Source organism: Erinaceus europaeus, chromosome 16 (genome assembly GCF_950295315.1).
Source record: "Erinaceus europaeus chromosome 16, mEriEur2.1, whole genome shotgun sequence".
Lineage (NCBI taxonomy): Eukaryota > Metazoa > Chordata > Mammalia > Eulipotyphla > Erinaceidae > Erinaceus > Erinaceus europaeus.
The window spans coordinates 68,876,869-68,895,110 of record NC_080177.1 but is presented as its reverse complement, the minus strand read 5'-3'; the positions used below and the strand labels follow the sequence as shown (position 1 = coordinate 68,895,110).

The window sequence follows — 18,242 nt, the reverse complement described above, 5'->3', positions numbered from 1 at the left end:
CAGTGGGATGTGTGTGGGGGGGCTCCTTGGGGGTCACAGTAGTGTTTAGAATCTGCAGTTGTATTTGGGAAGGGTTAGGGCAATCAAAAGTCAACATCTTTTTTTTTTTTTTTTATCTCCTTGAATTGAGAAGTTGTAAATGTGACCTTGCAGAAGGGAGAGAGGATATAGTGGAGGAAGAGAGAGGGAGAGAGAAAGGTGCTAGGATAAAAACACTGAGGGGAGGGGCCGGGTGGTGGAGCACCTGGTTGAGCATGCATGCTATACAATGCACAAGGACCTGAGTTCGAGCGCCCTGTCCTACCTGAGGGGGGGATGCTTCCCAAGTGGTGAAGCAGGGCTGCAGGTGTTCCTCACCCTCTCTACCATCCTCTTTCCTCTTGGTTTCTGGCTGTATCTATCCAGTAAATAAATAAAGACAATGTAAACAAAACAAAACAAACAACAACAAAACTGAGGAGATCTAGAACCGGCAAAGGGTGGTGTTTTTCCCTTGAAATATGGCATCAAAAGAGAAGCCAAATGCCCCCAAAGCCGAGCCTCTGCTTTTTCCGTGACACTGACATTTGATCTGGAATTCCTCTGCAAGTCCTAAACAGCTCCCATTCACTGCTCATTTATAGAACCCGACCCCTAAGTCAAGGGAACTGGCATCCTCCAGGGTTGCTAGGGAACGAGGGAAGACGAAGCAGGTACTGCAGGGTTGCTAAGTAACCAGGAGTCCCTGGGAGCTGAAGTGGCCAGAGAAGGAAGACAGACAGTCCACACCAGACCTCCTGGAGGCCTGTGGGCCTATGCCTCCCCCCACTTCTCACCCCTTCACCCCGGGTCCCCAGCCCAGAGCTGACAGAATAGGCTGGCCTGATCCACTTGAAAATGAGTCCCTGAGTGCCCGTCCTGACCCCTTGATGCAACCAGCCCTCCCCCCAGCCCTCAGCAGGTTGCTGGTCAGATGCCTGTTGAACAAATGAGCTCTGCCCTATGAGCTATCTCCTGACCCCTGGGTCTCACTATTTTGTTTTATCTTATTTTATTGCCACCAGGGTTATCACTGGGGCTTGGGGCCTGCACAAAAAATTCACGACTCCTGGTGGTTATTTATTTATTTGTTTTGCTCCTGTTACTTGATAGGACAGAGAGAACTTGAGAGGGGAGAAGGAGATAGAAGGGAGAGAGAGAGAGAGAGGAGAGGACTGACTTGCAGAGCTGTTTCACTGCTTGTGAAGCTTCCCCCCCTGCAGGTGGGGACAGGGGCGGAAACCCAGGTCCCTGCACATGGTGACAGGTGCGTTCAGCTGGGTGCACCACTACCTGGCTACTGGGGTCTCACTTTCCGAGTTGCCCATTTCATATGGAAGTAGTGTTCGTGGTGAGGGTGCAGGACACAAGGCTCGTATGTTTGCAGTTGGCCCTGACTCTCTGCCAAGTTCTGCTGAAGGAGCTGGGTGGGCCAGCACTGTGCTGCCCACAGACCTCAGTGATGAGTCGGTTCTTCCTACAGAGCATTTGGGCAGGAAGCAGACCAGCGGCCATGCTTCCAGCAGTGACCTGGGTTCACCGGGGCCTGTCCTACCCCGCTGCGGGGCTGTGGAGACGGATGAACAGCAGCAGGGCAGAAGGAAAGGGCATCCTGGCCAACCGGGTCGCTGTGGTCACAGGTTCCACCTACGGGTGAGGGCCCTGATTGCCACACCAGTCCAGATATCACAGCGGTGCTGGCTTCTGCATGTGAACCTTGGGGACATGGGGTGGGACAGGGCTGAGGAGAGGGCGGGAGGACGGCATGAGGTGCCGAGGCTGTTGTGTTTCCTCTGCCTCTGCCCCCAGGATCGGCCTGGCCATTGCCCGGCGTCTGGCCCAGGACGGGGCACACGTGGTGGTCAGCAGCCGGAAGCAGCAGAATGTGGACCGGGCGGTGGCGGCGCTGCAGGGGGAGGGGCTGAGCGTGACGGGCACCGTGTGCCACGTGGGCAAGGCCGAGGACCGGGAGCGGCTGGTGGCCACGGTGAGCAGCCTGGGGTGGAAAAGAAGCAGATGTTGGCCCTTTCTGCTCAGCCCTGGAGGGTCACACAGCCACCCTTCCTGCCCTGAGACAGTAGCCAACCCACAGGCGTCAGGGGCCACACTCACTGCCTCTTTCCTGTGGCCCCTGCCCACAGGCCCTGGAGCACTGTGGGGGCATGGACTTCCTGGTGTGCAACGCGGCTGTCAACCCCCTGGTCCTCAACTCCGAGGGCGGGAGCACTCTGGGGGCCAGCGAGCAGGTGTGGGACAAGGTGAGGCTGAGGTGTGGACTCTGTGCTGGGTCTGCCTCTGAGGAACCCTCTTCTCGACCCTCTGCTCCCCGCCTCCACCAGTCTTGGCAGACTCTTCTCTATTCCTTCCTTCCTTCCTTCCTTTCTTCTCTTTCTTCTTTTAGATAGAGTGACAAACAGAGAGAGACAAGGAGAGAAAAGACAGCCCAGCTCTGCTCCACCACTCATGAAGTGTTACTCTTCCTTCCACCATTTGAGCACTCCCATGTGGTGACTGGGGACTCGAACATGGGTCTTCAAACATGATACAGTGTGTGCTCTATGGGGTGAGCTATCTCCCCCATCCATGTTTTTTTTTTTTTTGCCTCCAGGGTTATCCCTGGGACTCAGTGCCTGCATTATGAATCAGTGGATTCATAATGGCTCCTGGAGGCCATTTTTCCCATTTTGTTGCCCTTGTTGTTTATTGTTGTTGTCATTGCCATCATTGTTGTTGGATAGAACAGAGAAATAGAGAGAGAAGGGGAAGACAGAGAGGGGGAGAGAAAGATAAGACACTTGCGGACCTGCTTCACCATCTGTGAAGTGTCTCCCCTGCAAGTGGGGAACTGGGGCCTCGAACCGGGATTCTCATGCCGGTCCTTGTGCTTGGTGCTGTGTGCGCTTAACCTGCTGCGCTACCGCCTGCCCTGCCCCACCATGTTCTCCTTTTAACTGAACTCAGTATTCAGTAGGTGTTCATCCATAAGGGGAATTTTTATTCTCTCCTCTTGTCTCTGAATAGTGAAGCACTTCCCAGGGCAGAGATCCATTCTCTGCAGCTGCTCAGGGAATCTCCTCTGCATTCCTTCCCAACCCCCCCCCCCCAGATCTTCTCCATCTCTCTCCTTTCCTAAGATTCCCCATGACCCTCCTTAAGCTCACAGCACCTGGAGGCACTCTTTCTGTCTTTTTTTTAATTTTAAGTTTTATTAGTACTTTAATAATGATTAACAAGATTGTAAGATAGCAGGGGTACAATCCCACACAGTTCTCACCACCTGAGCTCTGTGTCCCATCCCCTCCATTGGAAGCTTCTCTATTCTTTGTCCCTCGGGGAATATGGACCAAAATTCTTTATGGGGTGTAAAAGGTCTCATCTGGACCCACTTCCCAGCCTGACACATGAGGAGCTTAGGGCAGGTGTCCTGGCGCCCATGGGTCTGTCCTGAGCAGAAAGTGACCAGGAATTCCTTAGTCTAACTCGCTAGTTCCTTCTTCCTGGGGACCAGAGTTTGACATCCTGGCCACTTCCTGCATACCCAGGGGCCACCCAGCCCTGGCCACCAGCCGGGTCTCAGCAGCACTTGGCAGAAGCATTTCTCTGCCGCACCCATGGGGACAATCAGTGGACAGGCCTAGCTGCTTTGAGATGAGCGTTGCCTCAGGAGAGAGTCTCATAGGAGGGAGCCCCAGGGCTGCATTAGCCTCCTGCTGTTCTGTCCTCTCCCCAGCTCGGGTCTGTAGCTTTCCTTGCTAGATCTTTCCTCGATTCTCCATGGCCCACAGTTCCACTGAGCAGAGTCCCCAGACCACCAGGCCTCTTCTGTCTGAGTCCAGATCTGGGCTGCAGGTAGGATACAGTGTGAGCACTTAACTCCTAGAACGATAGTTCTTTATTGCGTCTCTCTCTGTGCTGACCACAGGACAGCACGGAGACAAGTCCTGGAGTTCTGTGACTGAAGGTCTGATAGATTAGCCCAGTCCTTACGGTATGCTCTGGTGTCCATCTCATTCTTGCTTTGCTCATTTTCGGCACTTCACTGTCCTCACCGATATTTCTTCCTATATAAGACTTGTTTGATTCGTCTTGCTGTGGACAAAGCAACAGTACAAACATCATACAGGGTAAAGATGACTTCCAGAAGCCTCTACTCAGAAGCCTGCTCTTGTTCTGTTCTGCCTCAGCTCACCCTTTCTTTCTTTCTTTCTTTCTTTCTTTCTTTTTGCCTCCAGGGTTATTTCTGGGGCTCGGTGCCTGCACCATGAATCCACTGCTCCTGGAGGCCATTTTTCCCCCCTTTTGTTGCCCCCATTGTTGTAGCCTTGTTGTGGTTATCATTGTTGTTTTTGATGTTGTTCGTTGTTGGATAGGACAGAGAGAAATGGAGAGAGGAGGGGAAGACAGAGAGGGGGAGAGAAAGATAGACACCTGCAGACCTGCTTCACCGCTTGTGAAGCGACTCCCCTGCAGGTGGGGAGCCGGGGGCTCGAACCGGGATCCTTATGCTGGTCCTAGCGCTTTGCGCCACGTGCGCTTAACCCACTGTGCTACTGCCCGACCCCCTCTTTCTTCTTTCTTTCTACCAGGGTTATTTCTGGAGCTCAGTGCCAGCACTACGGATCTACTGCTCCTCATGGCCATTTTCCTCCCCTCCTCCTTCCCTTCTCCCCCCTTCCCCTCCTCTTCCTCCTCCTTCTTCTTTCTAATTTTTACTAGATAGAAGAGACAGAAATTGAGGGAGGGCAAGGAGATAGAGAGAGGGAGAGAAAGATAGACACCCGCAGGCTGCTTTACCACTTGTGAAGTGGACACCCTGCAGGTGAGGTACGGAGGCTCGAACCGGGTCCTTGTACTTGGTAACATATGCGTTTAACTGGGTGTGCCATCTCCTGGATCTTCATTTCCTTTTCTAAATTTATTTATTTATTTATTTATTTATTATGAGAACACTGGTCAGCTCTGGCTTATGGTGGTGCTGGGGATTGAACCTGGGACCTAAGTTCATAAATTGCATAACCATTATGCTATCTCTCCAGCTCTGGTCAGCTCTTTTTCTGATGGTCTCTGCTTCTAGCTTCTGTCAGCACCTCTGAGACATAGTCTGTCTCTTCTAAAAAGGCCTGGACATTTCCAGGGCTTTGATGCCAGGCCTGTCCCTGTGCCCATCTGCCTGCTACAGGCTGTGTGGGCAGGGGCACCTCTTATTGGAAGACTGGAGGGCTCCCAGGTTGTGGTGAGAGCAGGTCCCGGGCTGACGATCTTTCCAACGCTTGCTCTGATTTCAGATCCTGGATGTGAACTTGAAGTCCCCAGCCCTGCTGCTGAGCCAGATGCTGCCCCACATAGAGAAGAGGTGGGGGTGCCGCCGGGTGGGCTGGGGCCTGGTGAGAGTCACAGAGACAGAGGCATGTGAATTAAACCTGGAGAGTTGAGGCAGGACTGGCATCCTCTCCAGATCTCTGGGTGTGACTGTGCTCCATGGGGCCTTGTGTCAGGAACCCCCACCCCGACACAGCTGCCCGTCACCTCCTCTTTGTAGACCCACCTTTTAGGAACTGACTGAGGCCACTTTCAGACAGAAAGTGAAGTCCCTGGCTGCCATTTCTTGTCCTCTTGCCCACAGGTGGGCATGCACCAGAGCCCAGGCTCCCACTTCACCAAGCCACCAAGCCTAGGTCCCCAAGCACCTGGCTTCCTCATCTGTCCCCTGGGGAGAGGAAGGAACAGATAATGGTTCCAGATATGGACATCGGGGTCAGAGAGAGAGAGCTGGCACCTCAGAAGTGCCACTTCCTGGCTGTGTTACTATGCCTCTGAGCCTCAGTTTCCCCCAGCAGTGAAATGCGTGGTAATAACAGCACCTACCCCCCCCCCTTGCATTATTCACACTGGAGCATAATGGCGAGGCGGTACTAGTTTTATCATCTGCCTTTCTCTCCCCAGGAAGGGTGCTGTAATCCTAGTCTCCTCCATTGCAGCATATATGCCGATTCTGGTGAGTTCTGGCCCACGGACTATGGGCTGGGTTACAGCAAGGGTCCCCTGCAACCCTGGGGCACGGAACCTGACAGACAGCCCCACACCCTGCTGCCCTGGGCTGGGTCCATGTAGCTTCTTGCCTTCAGTTCTCAGCCCAGGCCTGAGAAATCAAGTCTGAGAGCTGTGCTGGGGATGGTTGTGGTCCTCAGCCTGTGGGACACCTGGTGGACATTGTGCCTTCTCCTCACAGCACAGACACTGTCTGCTTCCCTTCTCAGGGTCTGGGGGTCTACAATGTCAGCAAGACAGCCCTTCTGGGGCTCACCAGGACGCTGGCCATGGAGCTGGCCCCCAAGGGCATCCGGGTGAACTGCTTGGTTCCAGGGCTGATCAAAACTTCCTTCAGCCAAGTGGTGAGGACCCAGCTCAGTGGGCTCCCTCTGGGGGGTGGGGGACTAAAAGATAAAGGAATGAATGAAGCTTCAAGTCAGCATCCTCAGAACTGAAGCCTTCTCTGTCCCCCAAGTCTAGCTGAAACCCCATCCATTAGCCTTGGAGTTCTGCCATGTGATAGCCCAGTCTCCCCGAGTCCCTTCCCTCCCTTATTTTAACAATGCTGACTATTCCATCTCCTCCTTGGGCCCAGTTACATAAGGACGAGGCTTTCTGCAACCAGTTAAAGAAAAGCCAGCAGCTGCAGAGGCAAGTGGGGTTTGGAGCCTCGGTGGTCTGCGTGTGGCTGGGTTGGGGTGGCTGAGTCTGTCTTGACAGCAGATGACCTCCTGGCCCATCTGTTGCTGTTAAAAGTCTGGGGTCCACATGGCCCTGCTGACTTCGCCCTCTGGGGCCACTCCCACCTGTGATCTGTCCCAGTGTCTAAGACGATGAGAACATTGTGTCTTTTCTGTCCAGAATCGGGCAGCCTGAGGACTGTGCAGGAATCGTGTCCTTTCTCTGCTCCCCTGATGCCAACTACATCACTGGCGAGAACATCGTGGTGGCCGGCTTCTCCCCAAGGCTGTGACAGGGCTCGTGGGCAGGAGTCTGAGGGTGGGTGGGTGGGGAGATGGCTCTGGGAACTGAGTCAGGAGTGTGGCTGGGTTCACTCCTGCCAGGCTCGTCCTCAAGCAGGGCCTCCCAGTGACAGTTAATGATTGGGTCACTGTGATCAGATCAGGGTGGGGTTCTGGGTTGGGGGTCTGTGGAGCAGATTTCACAGGGGTCATGCTTTGGAGGGATCCTGAGGGCTCCCAGGTAAGGGATCCTGGTACTTCTCTCTGGGATCCACATGTGCTCTTAACATTTCTTTCTGAGAATAAACACATGTATTCTCAAGTCTGAAGACTCCAAGTGAGAATGGCACCAAGGCCAACTTGAGGAAGGACAGCCCTCTGCCTTCCCCTGACTCACCACCCCTGCCCAGCACAGAGTCACAGCAGGCTCAGTCCCAGTCTCTGAGTGGGGGGTGGGGGGAGGTGGGGGAGACTGGCAAGGGTACAGGTCATAGTGGGAGAGAGGAAGGACTCTGGGATTCTTCCCAGGTTAGTGATTCTCTCTGTTTTCTGGGCTCCACAAGGGCTTTAAGAAAATGAAGGGAAAAGTCCCACGAAGTCTTCTGTATGGTTGCAGGTCAAGAACTTCTAATTCAGACAGGAGAGAGTCTTCAGTGCAGAAGTTCTGCTGGGGGCGGGGTTGGGGTGAAAGGCCAAGGGCAAAGGCCATTTCTACCGGCCGGAGTCAAGCAGGGGCACCAACCTTTTATGTGCCCTTGTCTAGGTCCCAGTACCACTGAGGACACCTCTCTGCCTCTCTTAACATCCATGAGTCAAGGCTGCCTCTTTACCACCTGCTTTGGGTACAGTGAAGCCTCTCTTTACTGCTTCCCACTTGACCTCTGGAAGCTAGGTCCTTGTCATGACTATAAGCTTTTTCTTTTTTAAAAATATTAATATTATTATTCATAACCATTACTACACTTTAGTTATGGTGGTGCTGGGGATTGATCCTGGGATCTTTGGTGGCCGAGGCATGAAATATGTTTTGCATAGTGGTCCGGGAGGTGGTGCAGTGATAAAGCTTTGGACTCTCAAGCATGAGGTCCTGAGTTTGATCCCCAGCAGCACATGTGCCAGAGTGAGGTCTGGTTCTTTCTCTCCTCTTATCCTTCTCATAAAATAAAATAAAATAAAATCTTAAAAAAAGAAATATGTTTTGCATAACTATTTTTTTAAAGTTTTATTTTATGTTATTTACTTTATTTTTGATTTAAAAATTATTTATTTGTTATTAGATAAAGACAGAGAGAAATTGAAAGGGGCGTGGAAGACAGAAACACACAGAGACACCTGCAGTCCTACTTTCACCACTCATGAAGCTTTCCCCTGCAGGTGGGGACCAGGGGCTTGAACCTGTGTTCTTGCACACTATAATGTGTACCCTTAACCAGGTGCACCACCACCTGGCCCCAAACTTTTATTTATTTATTCATGAGAAAGATAGGAGGAGAGAGAGAAAGACCTGGACGCCATTCTGGTACATGTGCTGCTGGGGATTGAACTCAGGACCTCATGCTTGAAAGTCCAGTGCTTTATCCACTGTGCCACCTTCCGGACCACTTGCAGATCTACTATTCTATCTCCCCAGCCCATCATGCTTGTAATCTTGTAACCCAGGTATAGAAGTAGCTATTGCTCCCACCACAGACATTGCACTGGTTCAACCAGCCCAGAGATCGCAATTATAAGTATGAGCAACCTTCCTCAAGGTTTCCTGTGATGGGAAAACACATCAGCCAATGTGGCAGGACTTGTCCATCTATCCAGTATGTTTACTGAGGACCTCTCTCTGCAGAGTACTGTTGTAGGAACTGGGGGCACAAATGTGAACAAACAAACAAATCCCACTGGAAGGGGCAGGGTGAGCAGGGCTGCGGGGTGAGCTTCCTCAAAGAATGAGAACTCTATTTCACAACTATACTCTGCACCACCAGGGACCTGCCTCTGGTGCCTCCCCGGCTGGAATAACCAGGTGCCGAGGCACCCCCATTAGAAAGCTGGGTTCTCTAGGCTAAGACACTGCACCTCTGGGGTGGAAGGCCTCTCCAGCCCTCCCAGAGCAGCTTCCTGCCTGCCAGCATTCATTTCAGAGGCCCAATGTCCTTTCTCCACAGAGTCTCCATCACCATGGAGACTGTCGGCAGCTCTGGCCAATGAGCAGCAATGAGACTGATGGGCAGGTGCCATGACAACCTGTGGGGGCTGGAAGGACAGCTCTGAGGCAGCTCCCACGCCAGAGCAAGGACACTGTGATTGTCATGAGTGCACTGATGAAAGGAAGATGGCCTGACTCTTGGCTGATTCTCTGTGGGCAGTGAGCGTGGGGTGGCCATGGAGCTGGCGCCATGGAGCTGCACACTCCCTTCATGGCAAACATGCGCCTGTCCCCAGCCTGGCCAGTTGGTGGTGCCTGCAGACCAGCCCACCCTGAGCTGGGCACATCTGCCTAGTTCTGGGTGGGACGCTGGAGCAGGAGGAGGGCGTGCCACGCCCCTAGAAAATGACCCATAATGGCTTTGTTTTCCTGGAGAAATCTGCCATCCCTCCCAGCATAGTGGAGACCAAGGACTCCCTGCCATATTGAGTGGCACTTTTTTTTTTTTCCCCCAAAGCACTGCTCAGCTCTGCCTAATGTTGGTGGGAAGGAGGGATTGATGGATGGGACTTTGGAGCCTCAGGCAGGAGAGTCTCTTTGCATAACCATCATGCTATCTACCCCCACCTCCACCACCATACTGCAATGGAAGCAAGTCCTGATTCCCCATGGTGGGACATCCCTGCAGATCCACAGGCAGGTCGAGGGCTGTTGCATATTTTTGCTTGTCTCTTGTATCTTCCTGTCATGGGTGGCTGCAATAGCCTCTGTGTCCAGCCCCTAGCCGGCTCCTGGGCAGGGCTGTGGGATAGGAGACTTGCATCTCTTTGCTTCTCCAGGGCTTTCTCTCCAGTTTGCCCATCCTCCTGACTCCCCGTGGCTCTCGCACTCATGGTTGGCTGGGTCACTCAGAGACATGGCTTGTCGCTCAGAGACACAGCTGGGTCGCTCAGAGACACGGCTTGTCTGCATTGCAGCCTTCACACTGAAGACCAGGGAGGGGCAGGGCAGCACTGAGCTCTACCTGTCTGTGTGTCAGGCGAAACAGAGACCTGACCAAGGCGCCGACCAAAGGCTCTGGTCATCCCGCTGGGGACAAACCTTGTAAAGGCCACTTGACAGGGGACAGGGCTAAACCTGTGACCAAATTTTGAGCATTAAGACAAGTCATACGACTTTTTCTGGAAGATCAACCTCTTTGGGACTCAGTTGTCCATGTATAAAATGAGGATAAATTTGTTGGGTTCGGGGGTGGTGATACAACTGGTTGAGTGCACATGTTACAATGCGCAAAGACCCAGATTCAAGTCCCTGGTCTCCACCTGCAAGGGGAAAGCTTTGCGAGTGCTGCAGACATCTCTCTGTCTCTCCCCTTCTCTATCCCTTCCTACCCTTTTGATTTCTGGCTCTGTCCAATAAATAAAAATAATAAAATTAAAAGAAAACCTTCCAGATAGAATCATTAAGTACTGAGGGTTAACCTTTAACTCTCATGCACCAGGTAAGGGGAGGCTCACCATGTAGTCCCACCCTGGCCATACAGTTTACACTACATGCTTCCCAGGACATCCATTCTCTATTGTTCTCATGTCCTGCCTTTGAAATGTGTACCATACTAACCCAGCAGAACGTCACAGAGAAAGAAATAGAGCCTGATCACAAGACCAGTGTCATATACAGTCCACCACAAGAGAACAAAATGCAGGCAAATGGTGCATTGGTGACTAGCTATAAGATTTCTTATATAAACCTCGAGTTTTCTTGGCCCTCAGGGCAGCTGGCTTCTCTCTGCCTCCTGTCCGCTACTTTCTTGGCGTTTTCTTTTCTTTTCTCTCTTTCTTTCTTTCTTTCTTTCTTTCTTTCTTTCTTTCTTTCTTTCTCATTCATTTTTATATATTTATTTATTTTCCCTTTTGTTGCCCTTGTTGTTTTTTATTGTTGTTGTAGTTATTATTGTTGTTGTTATTGATGTCATTGTTATACAGGACAGAGAGAAATGGAGAGAGGAGGGGAAGACAAAGAGGGTGAGAGAAAGACACCTGCAGACCTGCTTTACCGTCTGTGAAGTGATTCCACCGCAGGTGGGGAGCTGGGGGCTCGAACCGGGATCCTTGTGCTGGTCCTTGCACTTCGTGCCACATGTGCTTAACCTGCTGCGCTACCACCCGACTCCCGGCGTTTTCTTAATACGTTTTCTTAATGCTTCTTTCCACACTTGGCTTTTTGTGAATTCTTTCACAGCTGCTTAACTATCTCCACCTTTGTCATTATGTGATACCTTCCTCTAGGTTCATCTTTGTCTGGAAGCCTGCGTGACAGGCTTCTGGTTCTGACTTCCTCTAGTACCAGGAAAAGCATCCGGGTGGAGAGCAAGATGGAGTCTGTCATGCTTGTTCACATACGTCATTGTCTTCTTACCAAGCCCTCTCGTAGAGCTCAGGACCACACGCCAATGTTCAGTTAGTCTCTGTAATGCCCCACCCTGCCTGGCAGGGCTATCTGGGCTGCCTACCTCTTTCACCTTGTGTAAAGCACAATTTTATCCAAGGAGAATTGACTCACCTGCAGCTGTTCACCCTCACCTCCCAGCTATTCACAGACAGGGGAGAAAGCACTTTCCTCAGACAAACCTAATCAAATTGAGGGTTGGGTTGGACTGTCCAGTCTGACTGTGGTGGAAGGACCTTAGACTGAGTTTAACTCCAGGAGTTGATATGCTAAGACCAATTCTGAAACGAGGACTCTTTCCCTACTGGCTTCTTTACCTTTGGAGAGCGACTGGAGCTTTGCTTTGGTGTGTGTGTGTGTGTGTGTGTGTGTGTGTGTGTGTGTGCAGATTCTCTCCTTCATGCAAGCACACATGTGGTATAGTGTGGTTTCCTGTGGCTCTGGGTACCGGGATCCTTGCTTTTGGCTCAATTAACCATTGGCGGAGGGGTCAGGCAGTGCTGCACCTAGCAGAGCACACATACAGCTACGCACAGGACTCGGGTTCAAACTCCTAGACTCCACCTGCAGGAGGGAAGTTTCATGAGCTTTGAAGCAGTGCTTCAGGTCTCTCTCTCTCTCTCTCTCTCTCTCTCCCTCTCCCTCCCTCTTTTTTCTCTCTCCCTAACCCCTTCCCTCTCAATTTCTCTCTGTTTTTATCAACAAAAGGAAAAAAAAAAACAGAAAGAGACAAAAGAAAAGATAGTAATAGAAGAAGAAAAGGCCACCCAGAGTGGTGGATTTGCTGGCAGCTAGCAAGCCCCAGAGATGACAATGAAAAAAGATTGGTGGAATTTGCCCTCCCTCTCTCCACCCCTCCTCTGTATTTTTTGCCTAGGTCATCTCCCACTTACTACTAGCAGCTGCAGACGCAGAGGGTAGATAGCATAATGGTTATGCAAAGAGACTCTCATGCCTGAAGTTCCAGCCATAAAATCCAGGCCACCAAATGGTCATTGTTGATCTTTCAGTTCTCATGGAACCAAGGGGTCAGTTATGTGTTCAGAGTCCTGATGGGCCCTGTTGCCCTTTCTTCTCTGCTCCTCATCCCACCTAGCTCAGCCTCCTGCCCCCATGCCTTCCAGCCCCTGGCTGTCCCAGTCGGCCTGCCTCCACTGGCTGCTAATTGGCTTTTCTTAGCCAGCTCTCAAGGAAGGCATTATACAGTCACTTAAAGACTGTCTTCAGAAGCTTCTTTGTTCTGGACCGTCACCTGTTGGCTTAGCCTGTCACTGTGCTCAAGTCTTTCTCCTCTCTCCATGTCAAAGCCCATTTTGCAAACTTGTTCATTTTGATGGCTGAGAGATTTTAGAACTCAGTGGCTCCCAGGGTCAGGAGAGGTCCAGGGAACCACCTTGATTCTGTGAAAGGTCTACAAGCCCCTGGTGTCAGCAAACAGCCAGGAGAGGTGCTACTGGGGATGCTACAGGGGTTGTCAACCTCACCGTTGTCATGAGCAGCCACTAAAAATGCTTTTTAGAAATTAAAAGGGGGGGGGAGCTGGGAAGTGGAGCAGCGGGTTAAGTGCATATGGCTCGAAGCGCAAGGACCGGAGCAAAAATCCCGGTTCGAGCCCCCCCCCCCACCTGCAGGGGAGTCGCTTCACAGGCGGTGAAGCAGGTCTGCTGGTGTCTGCGTTTCTTTCCCCCTCTGTCTTCCTGTCCTCTCTCCATTTTTCTCTATCCTACCCAACAACAATGACAATAATAACAGCAACAAGGATGATAAACAACAAGGGCAACAAAAAGGGAAAATTAGCCTCCAGAAGCAGTGGATGCGTAGTGCAGTCACGAGCCCCAGCAATAACCCTGGAGGCAATAAAAAAAAAAAGATTAAAATTGGCTCGTGATACCCAATGCCCGACTTGTGCGCCCTGTTGCTCCCTTTCCCCATGGCTGGTCGCGCAGAGGCTGCAAGATGCCTGGAGTTACTGTAAAAGGCGTGATCCAGCAGGAGTTTGTCCGAGTTCTGGCAGCCTTCCTCAAAAAGTCCGGAAAGCTGAAAGTCCCAGAATGAGTGGACACAGTCAAGCTGGCTAAGCATCAAGAGGTCTCTCCCTACGTTGAGAACTGTTTCCACAAACGAGCTGCTTCCACAGCACGGCCCCTGTACATCCAGGGTGGTGCTGGGTTGCCTCCGTGACCAAGACTTATGGAGGACGGCAGAGAAACGCTGTCATGCCCAGCCACTTCAGCAGAGGCCCCAGGAGTGTGTCCCGCCGAGTCCTCCAAGCCCTAGAAGGGCTGAAAATGGTGGAAAAGGACCAAGATGGGGGCCACAAACTGACGCCTTAGCGACAGAAGATCTGGACAGAATCGCTGGACAGGTGGCAGCTGCCAACAGGAAGCATTAGAACAAATTATGCTGGGTTAAATAAATTGCCTCATTCATAATTCATAAAAAAGATTAAAATTGTATTTCTTTTGTTTATCTATTATTTATCAACTAGAGACAGAAATTGAGAGGGAGGGGGAGACACTGAGGGAGAGAGGAGGAGAGACACCTGCAGCCCTGCTTCACCACTTGTGAAACTTTCTCCTTGCAGCTGGGGCTAAGGGCATGAAGCCGTGTCCTCAGGCACTGTAACATGTGTGCCTACCAGGCTCACCACCAACTGGCCTCATCAGGTTTAACTGCCTATGAAGTGCCAGAAAAAGATTTTAGGTGGTGCTGGGTACTGAACCTGGGACCTTGGAGACTTAAGCGTGAGAATCTTTTTTCACTCTTGTTATGTTCTCTCCCTCACTCTTCATTTTTAGTTTTTTAGATAGAGACAGAGAGAGTGAAAGAGACCACAACTTCCTTCAGTGTTGTGGAGGCTGGCCTTGAACCTGGAATGCACACATGGCAAAGCAGCACACTATTCACTATCCAAGTGAGCTGTTTTTGCCCAAGCCTTTTTTTTTCTTTTGTTGCCCTTGTTGTTTTATCATTGTTGTGATTATTATGATTATTGTTGTTACTGCTGTCATTGTTATTGGATAGGATAGAGAGAAATGGAGAGAGGAGGGGAAGACAGAGAAAGGGAGAGAAAGATAGAAACCTGCAGACCTGCTTCACCAATTGTGAAGCACCCCCCTCCCCTGCAGGTGGGGAGCTGGGGCTCGAACCAGGGTCCTTACGCCTGTCCTTGAGCTTTGTGCCACGTGCGCTTAACCCGCTGTGCTACTGCCTGACCCCCATGGCTTCTTTGTTTTATAGATCCTGGCTGATTTAGGTAGCTGACTACATGGGACTGGCTGACATTTCTTCCTTCTTCCTTTTGTCTTGCTTTTTACCTTTAACTTCCCACTCTCACAATTTAATTTCACCAATAAGAAATAAGCGCTTATATCCCTAGACACCACCATCTTCAACTCCAGTGAAAGACAAAACCTCAAGCTGCTGTCTCTGCCCACAGCCCTCATGGGGACTCAGAGCTGCTGCTCCGATTTTCAGGCTTTTTCCCCCTTTCTGTTTTCCCTCTCTGTTTCCTGGGATGATTTCTGCTGAAGGGCATCTTACAGCCCTAACGAGAACCCCATGGGCTGGCCCAGTCACAATCTTGACTTAAGGGGGGGGGAATCTATGAGACACTCACAGGGGCCAGGTAGGTTCCCCCAGAACTCCCAGTCATAGCGTTGCCATTAAACAGGCTAAAGCCAACACAAGAGCTGGGCATAAAACACATCATCAGCTTTAAAAAAAAATTTTTTTTTATGCTTGACATGATCAGGTCTAATTATCACTCTGGGCTCTGCACCATTTGGCTAAAGCTCTGTTGTATGCCTCAGGCACCTAGCAAAGTCTGATGACAGGCAGGCAGGGGAAAGTCAGCTCAGCTAACCTGGAACAGAGGTTTAAGAGGCCCAGCAGAAAGCAGGTTTGAGTTCACCTGAGGGAACTGAGGCGGGGCCTGGGAAATGTGCACCAAAGAGGTGGCCTTCAGGATCAGGGGTTCATGGGAGAAGGAGCAGCCCCAGCCGAGGGAGATTGCACTCAGGAAAGGAATACGTATGGGCAGCTGGGGGGTCAGGCCTCCATCCCTGCCAAGGATGAGGTGGGAGGGGCAGGGACCTGAGATGGAAAGAAGGAAGGGGTCCAAGGGAGGTGTCAGGACTCACTGTGCTGCAGTAGAAACGTTGGGCTAACTGCAGGGGAGACGTGAATCTGTGTTGGGGAATACCCGACTGATGTCAACTCACGAGGAGAAGCCTGGGAGCTGTGGTCCACTCAAGTGCCCACCTGCCTGTACTTAAACTGAGCCAGTGAATCACTAAGGACTAAGCTAACCCCTAGGTGGGAAGTGCAAGCCACAGACAATAGGAGGGCAGGGTCTTAGCAAGCATAATAATCCTGGAACTGGGGTAGATAGCATAGTGGTTAAGCAAAGAGACTTATACCTAAGGCTCTGAAGTCCCAGATTCAATTCCCTGCACCACAATAAACCAGAGCTGTGCAGTGCTCTGGTGTTCCTCTCTGTGTCTTTCTCTCTCTGCATCTCTCTCAAAAATAAAATAAATAAAATATTTTTAAAAACACCTTAAATTAACAACAACAACAACAACAACAACAACAAAATCCTGGGACCCTGGTATATTGTACCCAAGTAAAAGGCTCTGGGGTAGGTGGGTGGGAGGCGAGAGTTCAGATCCTGGAACTGATCTCAGGGTACCTAGTGGGGGTTGTACTGTTGTGTGGATAACTGGGAAATGTTATTCATGTACAAACTATTGTACTTACTGTCAACTGTAAAACATTAATCTTGCAACCGAGAAATTAAAAAAAAAAATCAGACCCTGAGCAGTGGGTCCAAGTTCCACCCCCTTAATCTTGCACTACTGCCTCTGTGATGTGACATTTTCTTCTTCCAGCCTGCACTGTCTGTACAAGCTGTACCTTCCCTCTGTTCAGGGTGCAGAATTCTTTAAGAGCCCGAGCTCTTTTTGTGGCCCATTAATGTTAATAAAGTTCCTCCTTGCTGTTCCCCCCCCAAATAATCCTGGGATCCCCTGCAAGACAGCCTCTGCCCCAAAGCTCTCCAGGAATGCACGTGATCTCCCTTTTCTAGCTTCCCTAACAAACGATGTGTGTATTTTAAAAAAAAATATTTATTCCCTTTTGTTGCCCTTATTTTATTGTTGTTATTGATGTCACTGTTGTTGGATAGGACAGAGAGAGATGGGGAGAGGAGGGGAAGACAGAGAGGGGGAGAGAAAGACAGACACCTGCAGACCTGCTTCACCACCTGTGAAGCAACCCCCTTGCAGGTGGGGAGCTGGGGGCTTGAACCGGGGTCTTTACTCGGGTCCTTGCGCTTTGTGCCATGTGCGCTTGAACCTGCTGCACTACTGCCTGACTCCCATGTGTGTATTTCTTAACAAATGTTCTCTTAGTATGCTGACAGTACCTGCACTCCTTGCTTTTATTGTTTGATATTAATGAGATAAAGAGATACGGAGAGAGATAGAGAGAGAGTCTAGGGCTGCTCAGTTCTGGCTTATGGTGGTACAGGAGATTGAACCTGGGATCTCAGAGCCTCAGACATGAAAGTCTTTTGCATAACCATTATGCAATCGCCCCAGCCCACTTCTTTTATAAAATCAAATCAAATTACATTTTATTTATTTATTTATTTATTTACCTCCAGGGCTTGGTGCCTGCACTACCAATCCATGGTTCCTGGTGGCCATTTTTTCCCATTTTATTCAATATGCAGAGAAGAGGGGGAGATAAGGAGAGAGAGAGAAAGATAGACACCTGCAGACCTGCTTCACGGCTTGTGAAGTGTCCCCTCTGCAGGTGGGGAGCCAGGGGTTCAAACCCGGATCCTTGCCTGGGTCCTTGTGCTTAGTTCTATGTGTGCTTAACCAGGTGCACCACTGCCTGGCCCCCTTCCTTTTTATTTTTTTTTTAAAATTGTAAGGATTTATTTTATTTTATTTTAGCCTCCAGTGTTATTGCTGGGTTCAGCGCCTGCACTATGAATCCACTGCTCCTGGAGGCCATTTTTTCCCCATTTTTGTTGCTCTTGTTATTGTTATTACTGTTGTTGTTGCTGGAAAGGACAGAGAGAAATCAAGAGTGGAGAGGAAGACAGAGCGAGGAGAGAAAGACACCTGCAGACCTGCTTCACCACCTGTGAAGAAGCAACCCCCCTGCAGGGGAAAAGCGGGGGACTCGAACTGGGATCCTTGCGACTGTCTTTTCGATTCAGGCCATGTGCGCTTAACCTGCTGTGCTACCAGCCTGCCCCCGGATTTTATTTATTTATTAATGAGAGAGACAAGAAAAGGAGGGATAAAAAGAAACAGACATCACTCCTGTACATGTAATGCCCGAGCCCCATGCTTGAGAGTCCAGGACTCTATCTGTGGTGCCAGCAGGCAGACAGCATGCCAATCCTTTAAAAATATTTATTTATTAGGGGTTGGGCAGTAGCGCAGCTGGTCAAGTGCACGTGGTGCGAAACGCAAGGACCAGCTTAAGGATCCTGGTTCGAGCCCCAGGCTCCCCACCTGCAGGGGAGTCTCTTCACAGGCGGTGAAGCAGGTCTACAGGCGTCTTTCTCTCCCCCTCTGTCTTCCCGTTCTCTCTCGATTTCTCTCTGCCCTATCCAACAATGACGA

At 50.7% G+C, this 18,242-nt stretch overlaps 1 protein-coding gene and 1 pseudogene across 1 annotated transcript; both read left to right on the top strand.

Annotated features, from left to right (window-relative positions):
- The first annotated feature begins 1,507 nt into the window (after nt 1-1,507).
- Nucleotides 1,508-7,332, top strand: DHRS2 (dehydrogenase/reductase 2). Its single transcript, XM_007536482.2, has 8 exons — nt 1,508-1,671; nt 1,828-2,005; nt 2,160-2,276; nt 5,304-5,371; nt 5,962-6,013; nt 6,276-6,410; nt 6,644-6,699; nt 6,910-7,332. The coding sequence occupies exons 1-8, from the start codon at nt 1,532-1,534 to the stop codon at nt 7,019-7,021; spliced, it is 858 nt and encodes a 285-aa protein (XP_007536544.1). The 5' UTR covers nt 1,508-1,531; the 3' UTR covers nt 7,022-7,332.
- Nucleotides 7,333-13,546: 6,214 nt separating this feature from the next.
- LOC103125654 (small ribosomal subunit protein eS19-like) lies at nt 13,547-14,001 on the top strand (annotated as a pseudogene).
- The last annotated feature ends 4,241 nt before the right edge of the window (nt 14,002-18,242 follow it).